This window comes from Mastigoproctus giganteus, chromosome 11 (genome assembly GCF_048544385.1).
Source record: "Mastigoproctus giganteus isolate SK-2022 chromosome 11, ASM4854438v1, whole genome shotgun sequence".
NCBI lineage: Eukaryota > Metazoa > Arthropoda > Arachnida > Uropygi > Thelyphonidae > Mastigoproctus > Mastigoproctus giganteus.
Genome location: NC_143585.1, coordinates 150,834,877 through 150,849,517, shown reverse-complemented (window position 1 = coordinate 150,849,517; position 14,641 = coordinate 150,834,877). Strand labels below are relative to the sequence as shown.

The window sequence follows — 14,641 nt, the reverse complement described above, 5'->3', positions numbered from 1 at the left end:
GTCCTGGTGGTATTTCTCCTTGTTCTCAAAACCTGTGCTCATGAACTTACTCCTGTTCTTTGCCACCTTTTTTCATTTTCTTATTCCAAAGGTGTTTTTTCTTCTGCTTGGAAATTTGTAAATATCCAGACAGTTCCTAAAAAGGGTGACAAGTCCCTCCCATCCAATTATTGTCCCATTGCAATTACTTCTACTCTTGCTAAAGTAATGGAGAAATCAATTAACTGCCAACTCTGAAACTACCTAGAAACCTTCCGTCTGATCAACGATTGCCAGTATGGATTCCGTCAGTGTCGATCCACTAGCGATATTCTGGCTTATGTTACCCATTTATGGACTAATTCAATGGAAAGGTTCGGTAAAACACAAGTAGTTGCTCTTGACATCTCAAAGGCTTTCAATCGTGTTTGGCATAAAGGTCTTCTAAACAAGCTTCCATCTTATGGTTTGCCAACTGTTTTTTGTAATTGGTTATCCAATTTTCTCTCTGATCACTCACTGAGGGTGATGGTAGATGGCTCTCTGTCTTCTAACTTCTCCACTAATGCTGGTGTCCTCCAAGGTTCAGTTCTTTCTCTCACTCTTTTCCTCTTGTATATTAATGACCTTCCATTGACTGGAAATCCTATCCATAGTTTTGCCGATGATAGCACATTACATTCCACTTTCCTTTTTGAGAAACCTTGCCCTGCTCAATCAGCTTCAACTTCTCGAATATTTGCCACCAATTCCTTAAATGCCAATCTCCAGTGGGGCAAAGACAACTTAGTTGATTTCAATCCTTCTAAAACTCAGTCTTGTCTTATATCTCACAAAAAGGATTCTTCTGCTCCTATGCTTATCTTTGGTGACACTCCGATTTCTATGCAAAATGATATCTCTTTTTGGGATTACCCTGACTTCTAATCTATCTTGGCACAAGCATATTGCAAATATTGCTTCCTCTGCATCTTAAAATCTTGGTTTTCTCTCTTTTGCTCTTTGTGTTACTTTTTTTCCAAACGGCTGTTCACTCTGTACACATCGCAAATCTGCCCTACCATGGAATATTGTTCCCACATCTGGGGCTGTGCCCCCAAAACCTCTCTCAGGTTTCTAGATTCCATTCAGAAGAGGGCGTTAGTTTAATTAATGACTCATCTCTAACAGTATGTCTCTCCATTCTCTGTCTCATAGACATACTGTTTCTGCTGGATGCTTTTTCTTGATACTTCCATGGGCACTGTTCTTCTGAATTGCTTCTATAATTCCCAGTTTCTCTTTCAAAACAGTCTGAACACGTGCCGCCAACATCAATGTACTGTCCACTTCAAACGTTTCATCTTCCTCGTTTATTCATTCAACTGCTGTTTTCTGGAACAACCTTCCTTCATACATATTTCTTGAAAATTAGTCTACAGAAGTTCAAGTGTAACATCAAAAAATACCTTATTTCATCTTCTCAACCTCCAACCCAAGCATGGTACTAAGTACTATAGGTTCTAATATCTCTCGTGTTTGGGGTTTTCATAAAAAAAAATTCAATAGCTCCCTAAGAAGGAAGTATTGTTTTTTTTTTGTGATGTAGCAGTTACTGGTGTCATCATTTGGAGGTTAGGAGACCTTTTGCTCTAAGTTTTTGCCAAAATAGTAAATAAAGAAACTTGAATTGATGAAAACCAATTATGGATCACATATAAAGAACGTGAAAGGAAATTAAACAAAACTGTGTTTTATTTAACAACTGGACACGTTTAATTAAATTTTTGTGACAACTTTAAACTCTTGTATAAGAAATACAAATACAGTAGGCCCTTGATTTAAAGGACCCCCCATTTAGCAGACTACGGATTTAATGGACAAAAAATTTCTCTCCTAAAGGAAAAATTTAGAACCTCTTTTTTTTTTTTATTCACGAATAGCGTGGACCTGAAATTTCAGGTGGTGGTGGATGGCTGTGGCATTTTCGAAAGCACCACGACATTGTTAATAAAGGAACCTGTGGTGAATCTTTAGGTGCAGATGAAGAACAAGTTGAGGCTTTCAGAAAATATCTAAATGACCTCATTAAAAATGAGGGCCTCATTTTATCACAGTTTTATAATACTGATGGGACTAGGCTTTTTTTAATGTGCTCTTCCTGAAAATACCTCGGGTTGTAAGCTAGAAAGGAGAAAATTTGTGCTTTAATTTGTGCATATGCTGATGGCTTGCAACGGCTTAAGCCTATGGTAGTTGGTAAGGCAAAAAACATTGCGCTTTAAAGGATTTAATGAACCAGTTACCGGTGATATATTCCCACTCAAAAAATGCCTAGTTTACAATGGATATTTTCTGTGACTGGTTCTTTAACCATTTTATTCCTGATCAGACAGATGTGCTGAAAATTCCTTCTCATGAAATAAAGGCTGTTTTACTGCTAGATAATTCACCTGCTCACCCTAATGTTGAGAGGTTACTTAGCAGGGATGGTTGAATTAAATGTGTTTTTCTGCCTCCTAACACTACACTGATACAGCCGATGGATTAGGGTGTAATAGTTGCATGTAAGAGGTTGTGTAAGAAGAAGTTTTTGGAAGAGGTGATTGTTACTTTGGAAGAAACAGAAAATGCAGAAGAAGATACAAGAGGCACTAGGACACTGCAAAATTTACATGCATACAACATCAGATCTGCTATCTTCAACTTAGCAGCTGCATGGAAAGATATGAAGATTACTACCTTGGTGAATACTTGGAAGAAGTTGTACGACATAGAACCTGAAATGGACTTTGAGGGAGTTGAGGCGTCTGATTTTCAGGACAGTTCTTTTAGGGCTGGCAACAAAAATGCAACTGAGAATGATGTGGAATTGGCTCGAAAATGATGGAGGTGATCCGAGCTATCAAATTTTTTCTGAGGGAGAGATTGCGGAAAATGTTCTTCATGGAGAGGATGATGATAATGACGAAGAATCGGTTGCACCTCATCCTAAATTGTCTGTTATAAGGCAACGTATGGATTACATCATACATTATATTGAATCATCATCAGACCCTGATGTGCTTCCTTATTATGAACATTTTAGAGAATTTCAATCTACAGTAATAAGGAAGCAGAATCTTCTATCAACAAGGAATTAACACCTCTCCCTCCATATGACAGTTGTTTCTGACTCTGAAAATTGATTCTTTCAATTAAGTTAATATTAAATATTATATTTTTTTAATGTTTTTTTTTTTTTTTGTTTTTTGTTCAATGGAGTTTAAGAATTTGTTTTTTTTCCCACTCTAAAATGGATTTAAATTAAAAAACTAATGTTCACATTGAAAACAACTTTGTGTGAGCTTTAAGAAAAAAAATAATAATAATAAGTGGTGGAAACACTCCATTAGTTACATTGTATAGTTTTTGACGTGTTTAATTAAAATAAAGTATATTCCTGTCATAAATGTATTTTTATATTTTTAACAGATGTTTTAGTGGCATGTATAAATTACTTAATGTACATTATAATAATATTTTATTCATACTTATACATTTTAATACATCCTGTACATTGTAATTTCATTATTAATATATGTTTTTAAAATACATTCGATTTAACAAACTTTCGGCAATAGTGGACATCCCTTCCCCCAATCAGCCCGTTAAATCGAGGGCCTACTGTATTATTACATAAATTCATTTCAGCTAGAGCTCTTCAGCTGACATGAAGCTTAGCAACTTAACAAAATACTTTCTACACTCGAATAAATTCCACCTAGTGACTGTGCCCATATTTCAAAATTTAAATATTAAATAACTAACACCACAAATTTCTGTTTTCTGTGCTTAAATAATAGCAAAATTAATCATATACCAAACCTTCCTATTCTAGAGAAACCACCCTTTTTTTCCCAACAATAAATACATTTTTTTATTACTTATATTTCCAGGTAAAGCAAGGATACGTGTACAGCTCTCTGCTGCTCATTCAAAAGAGGATATAGACAAAACAGTAGAAGCATTTATTGCAATTGGAAAGAAATTAAATGTGATTTAAGTATCAAGTTTTAATTTTGGTTTTAAAACTGTAAGCAGAATCAAAGAATAAAATTGATTCCTTCTTCATTGTGTTGTATATATAATATGATTATGATACTTTTCTCACTTAGTAAAAGTTAACTTATTGATTACTATTGTTGGTAGTCTGCTGTATGTATTAAGTTTTGTTGGATTCCTGCGTATATCACTATGAATTTATTCCTAATTATGGTCAGAAAATAGACCATAATAGCTAAATTCAGGTTTCAGAAAAGTCCATTAGACTTGTAGGCAGTGCTGTAGTTATAAAATTAGCAGAAGGTATACTCTGTGAATGTTACATATAGCAGAGAGTATACTGTGCTTATTAATCAAATTCCAGAAGGTATATAATATATATATATAAAAAAATCCAGAGGGCATACAGCATATACCCACGTATGCCCTCCACTACAGCCCTGCTTGTAGGCATACGAAGCCTGCAAGACAAATTTACGTGGTTGAATTATATTTGTCTACTTGAGCACATTACGGTATATACAGTGTTCCCCCATCTCTCTCTCTTCCCCCCCCCCTTTGATTGCTTATGTGCAAGATGGAGATTTCACTTTAAAGAATAAAAACTTACCATGCTTGTACTTTGAAGTAAGCACAGTAATTTTGCAGATATTTAAGGCATGTTCAATTAATTTTAGGTCTCCCCTTAACCAAAAATTTGAAATTAAAGAAAAAGAATGAAGGAGGTGTTCTAAAAAAAAAAAAACTCAAAAGCCTGGTCGCCATGCCTGAGGATATGGTGACTCAGACAGAAATGGCCATCGGTGATTCCTGTGAAAATCACAAGTTTATTGCTTGCATAGCCTGTGGAATGTACTTGAAAGGCAAATCATAGCTAAAATGGTGACTTTTCTTTATTCCTGATGAAACATTACTAGAAGAATTTGAGTTATGGAATAAATAGGTACTTGCCCTAGAGACAAATGTAACTTGGAGCTCATCTGCAAGTCAAGATTTTAGTGACTTGCCAAGCAGAACACCACTAGTTTGGGCTCAAAAACAGAATAATCAAATGAATACTGATCTGGTTCAAAAGGATTCAGTTCTATTGGGTTATCTGATTGTCAGGGAATTGGATAACATGTTTTTTTGTTTTATTTTTTAATAAGGATAGATGGACTAGAACCATTGTGCGTTCACCAGGAACAACAATTAATGATGTCATCAACAGATTGACAGATTTAAAATTTTTAATGGAGGTAAAGAGATCATTATTATTCATGTGGGGACTAAGCACATGAACTGAGGATTTGCTACATAAATATAAACCAATGGGAACATGGGGAAACATAGTTAAAATAATTTTGATTATGAATGATAGACATAGTTTATAGAAAAAAAGATGGACTCCGAACGTCATGTTAATTCCATTTTGATTCATTTGATGAATATCAAGATATTAATTGTTGAGCAATAAGTGTCTGCAATTGGAAAAAATTAGATAATGAACTTAAAATCCAACAATGGGCTTCCATTGGGAATGGTTTACAAAACTATATGCAAATATAATTGAAATAAAATACAGAATAGAACATATTTAAAAAAAGCTGTCACAATTTTCTTACATAAAAGAAATAGGAGAGAAAAGCATGAGAATATGCAAAAAATAAGGACTGGATGTGATCAAACCAATAAAACAAAATGAGCCATTTTCTGAGGGAAGCAATTTCCCTGACAAGATGCAGATGCATGATTTGCAAAAGCATGTGTAGCTGTGGGAAAATTTGCATCACGGCGACAGGAAAGTTATTTGACACGAGGTGAGGGAGCATTGTAAACATGTAGCAAAGAGAAATATCAGAAAATCAAAGATTTTGGATAATGCCCATTATTTACTTTTAATGTAAACAGTTTTGAAATCATAGGGGTATTTTTGCATTGCAAATGATGTAAAAAAGCAAGCTTATACAACATATGACAAAAATAAAACACACACTTCCCACATATATCCATCCCCCTCCAATAGTTTGCTTAGTTCTTTCTTGAACTTATTCTAAGTATTCACTTCCACAACAACAGTTGGAAGTTTGTTCAAATCACCTATTGAATTTATTTGAATTTGAATTATCACAAATTTGAATTTATACCATCTGATGTGTCTGAGCAAGAGGAAAAATGCCATTGAGCTTACTCAATCCATGCAAAACCTTAAATACCAAATCAGATCTCCTCACAGGTCCCAGAATGTGCTGCTCTTTATACAGGTAAATACTGCAGAGTAGCACATGTGGGATGTGTCAGAATAGTGAACTCTACAATAATAGTCTTAACTGTCTTTACAATGATTTCAGGAGTGAATTCAAACTCCTGGTTATGACTACTAATGCTGACACATAATAGGGCTAATGGAAATGGTTACTATGATTACCTCCCCCAACTTTTTTTATTTTCCATTACCTTGAGTGCAGTGCCGCATGGTGCATCAAATCGAGGATTTCTGCTACCCACATGCAGTACCTTGCATTTTTCAATATTAAACTTCAATTGTCATTTCTTAGCCCATCTGCCTAATTTTTCTAGATCTTGTTGGGGTAGTATACCTTGATTACATTAACCACCCTGCCAATATTAAGCCTGATTTACCTTATCAATATCATTAATAAATAGACAATTCAACAATGGGCCCAGCACTGAACTCTAGGGGGGGGGAATCCACTAATAACATTAGTCTACAAAGAGCGGTGTTCATTGATAACCACTGTCTTCTCCCACTCAGCCATCCCTTTATCTACAGCAGAAACTTGCACTTAATGTTACATTGCTCCAATTTGTATAGCAGTCTTTTGTGCTCAATAGTATCAAAAGCTTTTCTGAAATCTAAGTATGCAATATCAAATTATTTTTTCCATCCAGTTCCTTTGTTATGACATCATAGTATCCACCAAATTAGTCAGACAAGTTTTTATTTATTATTTTTTTATTTTTTTTTTTTGACATTAAAAACGTTTTTACTGGTGTTATTTGGAAAAAAGTGTTGTTACCTAGAAATCGTCACGAAACCCGAAGTGCATGTGTTGTACTTGCTGCATGCAGTGACACAACAAGTACAATTGAGCAGTGACACGCTACGTTATACTGTTATATCAGCATAATGATTAATACGTGAGTGACTGCCAAAATCTACAGCCCAGCATTCAAAGGAATATTGTGAAAGAAAGGGAAGTTGGACAGAAATGTGAACCCAGATGAAATTCAGCAAGAGTGTTTCATTATGCTTATGGAGTTCTCAAACTACATCCAAAAAAACTCGAGCTGAAATAATGAAGGAATATCATGAATGGAAGAAAAGGAAAGGAAATTAGAAATTCAAACTAGAATGCATGAAAGAAAATGCCAACTAGAAATGCACAAAAATTACTCCCTTTATGTTGCCACTGACTGAAATTCGTAGATTTGATTATCGTGGAGTAACTCCCCAACATTTGCTATATATGGAAAGGAAAATTATGTGAATGAGTACCACAGAAAATTTGCAAATTGCATTTAAATCAGCAGGAATAATAGCTAACATTACTCGTTATATATTGGAATTGAAAGAATTTATAAACAAGTCATTAGAGTCTAACTTGCATTTCTAAAATCAATTCCCAATTCAGCATATTATTGGAGTCAACGTAAACAAGTTGTTTGCCATGATTCATCAATTAGGAAAACCTAATTGATGAATCATGAATCAAAAATCTACAGCCCAGCATTCAAAGGAATATCGTGAAAGAAAGGGAAGTTGGACAGAAATGTAAACCCAGATGAAATTCAGCAAGAGTGTTTCATTATGCTTATGGAGTTCTCAAACTACATCCAAAAAAACTCGAGCTGAAATAATGAATGAATATCATGAATGGAAGAAAAGGAAAGGAAATTAGAAATTTAAACTAGAATGCATGAAAGAAAATGCCAACTAGAAATGCACAAAAATTACTCCCTTTATGTTGCCACTGACTGAAATTCGTAGATTTGATTATCGTGGAGTAACTCCCCAACATTTGCTATATATGGAAAGGAAAATTATGTGAATGAGTACCACAGAAAATTTGCAAATTGCATTTAAATCAGTAGGAATAATAGCTAACATTACTCGTTCTATATTGGAATTGAAAGAATTTATAAACAAGTCATTAGAGTCTATTGCATTTCTAAAATCAATTCCCAATTCAGCATATTATTGGAGTCAACGTAAACAAGTTGTTTGCCATGATTCATCAATTAGGAAAACCTACAATGTTCTTGACGTTGAGTGCATGTGAACCAACATGGCCCATATGTTATACAAATTCAGATAAAAACAAAAAATTACAACTAATGATGTTATGGATCTACCTTATATGGAAAGAGCTACATTAATAAATGAAGACCTCATAATGTGTGCCATATACTTTAACAAAATTGTTCAGAGTATACGCAAAATTTTAAAATCAAAAACCTATAGTCCTTTTTGGAAATATTATGTTGTGAATTTCTTGAAAAGACGCTAGCAATTTGTGGGCAACTTTGTATTTGTATCTTTGCAACTTGATGAAAATGAATTGGTGGTGGAAAAAAATGAAGAATTTCTTAAATAAAAAGAAATTGATGATGATTTCTTTACCGACAAGAAAACTATTGATGAGGAGATGAGAATGGTGATGATGGATAAATTATCATCTGTCGTTAGGAAGCGACAGAATGTCTTACCTTCTGAAGAAAACTCGCATCATTACTCAAAGCTATCTATTGTCAAATTGATAATCAGATACGTGAACTGATACAAGTATTACTTGCTGGCTATGGAAAGACATTTACTCACAAAATATGGAAATGTATAATCACTTTTGTAATGTATCAAATATTCACAACACATGTTACTTGTACCTCCACAGGTAACACCACTGTGGCAATTGATGGTACAGTAGTGTATTCTGCTTTCCATGTGTTTATCAAATAATCTTCAACAATATAGAACTGCATATCAACATGTATGTACTATTATAATCGATGAAGTTAGTATAATTAGTGCAGAACTATTATAGATATGCAGTTAAAACTGGTGTTCATGAAATACCATTTGGAGGTAGGAATATTTACTTCATTGGAGATTTACGGAAAGCAGAATGTACTGTTGTACCATCAATTGCCTCCAGTGCATGCTACACCTATATATAAACGCCTGCAGAACTCATTGCTTGTTCCAGAACTATGGCATTCACTACAATTTCATGAATTGGTACAAGTTGTCCAACAGTCTGACAGTACATTTTCTAAAATTCTTACAAAAATAGGCAACGGAGAAGCTTTATTACCAGATGAACTTAAAATTATAAAATCGAGATTTGTTACCAAAGAAAATGCTACTAATTTGTCTGCAAGGGATTTGACTACTTTCAAGAAATAGTGATGTAAATGCCTATAATACAAATACTTTAGTTGGAGGTGAAGCCCATCAAGTGGTTGCACAAGATTTATACCACAGATATCATTCTGAAGAACAATTAGCAAGTATGCCAAATAAAATTCATAATGATGAGTTATTGCGTAGCACAGAGCGAAACGGAAGACAGAATAAATATATGACAAGTTTAATATTAAATTGTAAAATATAGATTAAATACAGTACAAATAGATTTCAGTTATTATGGTAACCTTCATCAGTCAAACTGACAGTCACGTATAGTGAACTGCATGGTGTAGTAGTTAACTGTTTGATGTTGAAGCCTGTGACGTATGCATATGTTGCCAATGTTTGTCACCCATAGCTTCGACAAGAGGGTGGACACGATATCCACTGCTTCTGTTGTCTAAGTACTAGAGTACGTAATGTTCAACGACTCCAACCAGGTGCAGCGCCAGTAATGACAGGACCGATCAACAACCACATCGCGGTGCGGGTCAGTGTGCTGACCAGAAATGCTCGGCAATGGCCGAGTGTTCTATGTCCACTAAGCGGATGGTTCTTTTGTGTTCTGAAAGACGTTTGCTGAGCCATCTCCCAGTTTCTCTGATGTAGCAGCTAGTGCAGTCATGGCAAAAAATGCAGTAGACCAGTCCACTTTATAGTAAGGTGGGAACCTGTGTTTTCACTCTGGAGATGAGGGATCTCAATTTCCTGCTCGGAAGCTGTATGCAATTTATCCCATGTGATTTCAGTACCCTAGAAACCTGTGATGGGTTTGGGTAGTATGGGATAAAGGCACTCGCAGTTATTACCTTGAATGTTCCTGTTGGTCGCCACGTCATGTGTCTGCAGGTCACACCTGTTGCAATGTGTTGCTATCCCATACATCGCAAGATCTGCCTGGACCTTGGCGATCTCTGTGCGCCTATCATCCACAGAACTAGAGTGGGTCCAGGCACAGGTTAACAAGGTCCGTGTAGTGCCAAGTTGGTTGCGTGCCTGTGCTGACCGATAGTTGGTAAATTGGCCAGCACACATTGGTTTGCAGTTGACAGTTGTCTTCAACGCATGCCCTCACGTCGGACAAGGGTGTCTAAGTTTGGTATTGTCCGACTTTAGTTCGATGGTGAATTTTATGAAAGGCAACGGAGTTGAGGTGGTCTAAGAGCCGGTTGCCCGAATCTCTGGGGATAACCACAAACACATCATCCATGTAGTGACACCAAAAGGCAATGAGATCTGCTACATTTGTAAATGCACGGCCCTCCAATTCTTCCATCGCGACCTGGTACATTACGAATGTACCAGATCCCATTGTCTGCTGAAGTAGTGCCATACTTGCATGAGGACAATTTAGACAACGGATATGTATTATATATGGACAATTTTTACAATACCATTGCTCTGAGGAAATTGTCTGCTCAAAAAACATTACCACCAATAGAAAAGAAAATCCAAAAGATTTGATGCAAAATTGAAGAAAGGGGGAAGTTGCATGGCAACGAAATGGCCCTATTGTAGTATGTAAGTGGAAGGATAAAAGAGAGGTGCACAATTTGAATAGAAAAAATTTTGATAATACCAAACATAATTCGAGATTACAATAGTGGAATGTCCGGCATAGATCGATCAAATCAAATGCTCTCATATTATTTAGAGCTAAGAAAAACCATCAGATGGCTGAAAAAATTTGCATTACATATAGAAATATATACAGGGTACAAACGTTTAGGGGAGGTAGGTAACATCTAAAGGAATGTGAATCGCATAGGAACCCATAACCGGAAACGTCACCATAAGTCGGTACACGCCGCTGTGCATCAGTTCGCGAGAGGGAAAATTGCTGGTTTACTCATTCAAGCAGTAGTCACTGCACAAAGAGCATGCATCGATATATGAACTGTGAGCTGGCAGACATGCACCTAGTGTATGGATTAGCAAAGGGCAATGGACGAGCCGCTCAACGAATTTATAGAGAACACTTCCCAGACAGACATGTACCGGACCACCGTTTGTTTGCGTGTGTGCATCAAAATTTGTGCAATTATGGATCACTTAGAGGTAACAGGAGTAGTGTGGGCAGACCATGTTCGACGCAAACTCCCACCATGGAAGAAAGTGTGTTGAATGCCATCCAGAATAATCCTATTACCAGCACACGTGCCGTTACCTCAGTAGTGTCTCGTTGCAGTGTACAGCATGTCTGGCACGACGATTCCTTTCATCTCCAAAGGGTTCAGTTACTGCTCCCCCAAGATCATCCTGCACGTGTGGCTTTTGCGCAGTGGTTTCTCCAAGGAAGTGTTCAAGACTTGAATTTTCCAACCTATGTTTTGGTCACAGATGAGGCTTATTCAATCAGCACAATGCTCATGTGTGGGCTCACGACAACCCACACTGTGTGCGCCCCTATGCGACACATCTCTTCGCAATAAATGTGTGGGCAAGTATGGTCGGTGACTGTTTAGTCAGCCCATACCTGTTACCATCCCGCATGAACTCCACTAAATATCGGATCTTTCTTGAACAAGTTCTACCAAGGTTACTTGACGATGTTCCAGCATATGTGAGATGTGTTCGTGACCATTTGAACAGGCGTTTTGGGCGTCGACGAATTGGCCGTGGTGGACCCGTTGCCTGGCTCCCACGCTCACCTGATTTATCGAGCCTTGATTTCTTTCTGTGTGGGGGGGGGGCCTCAAATCTATCATGTGTGAATCGCCTGTGGAGATGGAAATGGATCTCGTGGCGAGACTCGTCTATGCTGCTGCTACTATCAAAGAAACTCCAGGTGTGTTCGACCGTGTCCACCAATCCATGCTGCGTCGGTGTCACACATGCATCGCATCTCATGGTGGAACCTTCGAGCATCTGATGTAACATCACGAAATGCATCCATCTCGTACTCCATTGTTAATATTATGTCAAATAAATGTTTGCCACTAATTACTGTCTTGTGTCATTTCTGCTTCTTGTGCCTCTTCTACTACTTTCCAGTGACGTTTCCGGTTATGGGTTTTGTACCAATATTTTTGAGACATCCTGTATACATAACGCATACATCTTTTTCCATCAGGTTACAAGTTTTGCCGTAAAATGTCTGAAATTCATAAAATGAGAAAAAAATTTAAACATTGCAAAGAAGTCTGAACATCAAATTCATTATTTAGAGGCTATACCACCAACTGAAAAAAAAAACCACGCCCGGCTAAGCCGTATCGAGTATGTACAAGAAAAAAAAATGCCACGAAACACACTATTATCATTCAGTGTGCCAAGAGAAGCCAGCTCTTGGTGTAGAAGAAAGTTTCAAGAAATATCAAAGAAACAATATTATTTTTGGAATTTTAGTAATATACTTTTATTTATTTGTGAATAAAATATATTTTTTTGTGAATAAATTTTCTGTTTTCTGATGCCATGGTTGATTTTTCATTCTTATCCGGCAAGCCCGCTATCCACTAGTTGAACGTATTTGCTACGAAAGGCAAGTCATACCAGTCTGAGTTAACTCGTATGCGGCTCTGTCCTGGCCCAGATTGCCAACGTGTTAAATATTTTTACTGACATTTTTGTATCATTTCACTATCGTTTATTATTGATTAGGAAATATCCTATGGCATAAACCAGTGATCTCCGAACTTTTTTGGTTGCACACCCTTATTTTACTTAAAAGAACTAGCGTGCACCCCAGAAGAAAAAATTAAATATATAAGTTTAATTTATTTTTTTAATTTATAAATCATTTACATGGAAGCCATTATATCTAAAATCACAAATAAAAAAAAATACAAAACAAAATTAAACTGAAGTTCAAGAAACAAAATTAAACTGAAGTTTAATACTGAAATATTAAAAATACATTTATTTATAATTTTTATTTTCAATTATGCACCTGAGAGGGACATAAATTCAAATTGAGGAAAGACAGTTGTAAAATAGATGTGCAGAAATTTGCCTTTAGCCAGCAGGTGATTGATTGCTGGAACGAATTTCCATCTGTTGTGGAAGTTAATAGCTTAAATAAATTCAAGGAAGAAATGGGCAAACTTTTGGAGTGGATGGATAGGTAAAATGGGAAATAGGTTTTCACCCCCCCCCCCCCCCATCACTGATGCTGTATAAGCTTGCTTTCTTGCATTTATATATGCTAATGTAGAGATTTATAAAAAAAAAAAATTAACAGAAGTTGAAATGAGTGTATGAGATAAAAATTGAGATGAACATATTTTAATTATTACAGAAAGTAATATGAAATACAAATTTCAATTGGAAGAGCTATCATTATAGATGGCACAGATTGAACCCTCACTAACCACAGAGTTTTACAATATATTTTGCACAATACTGAGGATCAGTGTATGCATCACTTCAGTGCATAACAGCTTTGTAGCTATGACAGTTTGGTGAATATGATTAAATGGAATTCTTTGGGAGAATTTGGTGTATGGCAAAGCAAACTTAATATGCTGTGCTGTGAATGAGCATTATACCATTTTTGATGGAGTATACTATCTACCTTCATTTCTTAATATACATTCTACTTCTTTTTTTTTTAGGAGATTCTATTAAAAAAAAGTGCCACAGATAGGTTAAAGCCTGGGATACATGAGAACCTCATTTGCACTTTATTCTCACTAGGCATGTACTCTCTTTCCAATGTATGAAAAGGATCAATGTGAATCCTTTTATACAAAGTAAATGGATAAAAAATATGTAATTTTCTTTTTTCTAAATTTCTGCATTCCTGCTTTCTAAGTCACCAAAATCTCTCTTGTTTCCTACACTTTTTTACTTCAATGATTTTAATTTCTGATCAGAATTGTCACACACCAATTATTATGTACTGAATTTTTGTGGACGTATGACAAATATAAAATAGAATTTGAAAAAAATAAGTGCATAAGATTATATACAAGTTTTTGATCAGCAGGTATTAAAGACCTGTATTTTGATGGAAGAATAAAAGATTATTTAAAGTTTAAAACTCCATATCCAAAATATGTTTTGATGTCAGCAAGCAGGCTGATTATATTAACAGCAGATGCTCTATTTCACTGGAAATTAAAAAATAATGAAAATTTTCGAATATATTGTTTAATTTTATTTGCAGAAGAAGGAAAGTTTCAATTACTAAATAAAAAGACAGCTATTATTTAAATAAAAAAAAATAATTTATAATTAAATGGTTCCTAAAGACTTGGAGGCCTTTTGGACCAAATACAATTAGGG

At 35.7% G+C, this 14,641-nt stretch overlaps 1 protein-coding gene across 3 annotated transcripts in view; it reads left to right on the top strand.

Annotated features, from left to right (window-relative positions):
* The window catches only part of Gcat (Glycine C-acetyltransferase), a 183,480-nt gene extending 179,409 nt beyond the window's left edge, over positions 1 to 4,071 (top strand). For all 3 annotated transcript variants that reach the window (XM_090385157.1, XM_090385156.1, XM_090385155.1), the window contains one exon: positions 3,897 to 4,071. In XM_090385157.1, the coding sequence (XP_090241283.1) occupies positions 3,897 to 4,003 (107 nt within the window). In that variant the 3' untranslated portion in view covers positions 4,004 to 4,071. The remainder of the gene's footprint in view (positions 1 to 3,896) is intronic.
* The last annotated feature ends 10,570 nt before the right edge of the window (positions 4,072 to 14,641 follow it).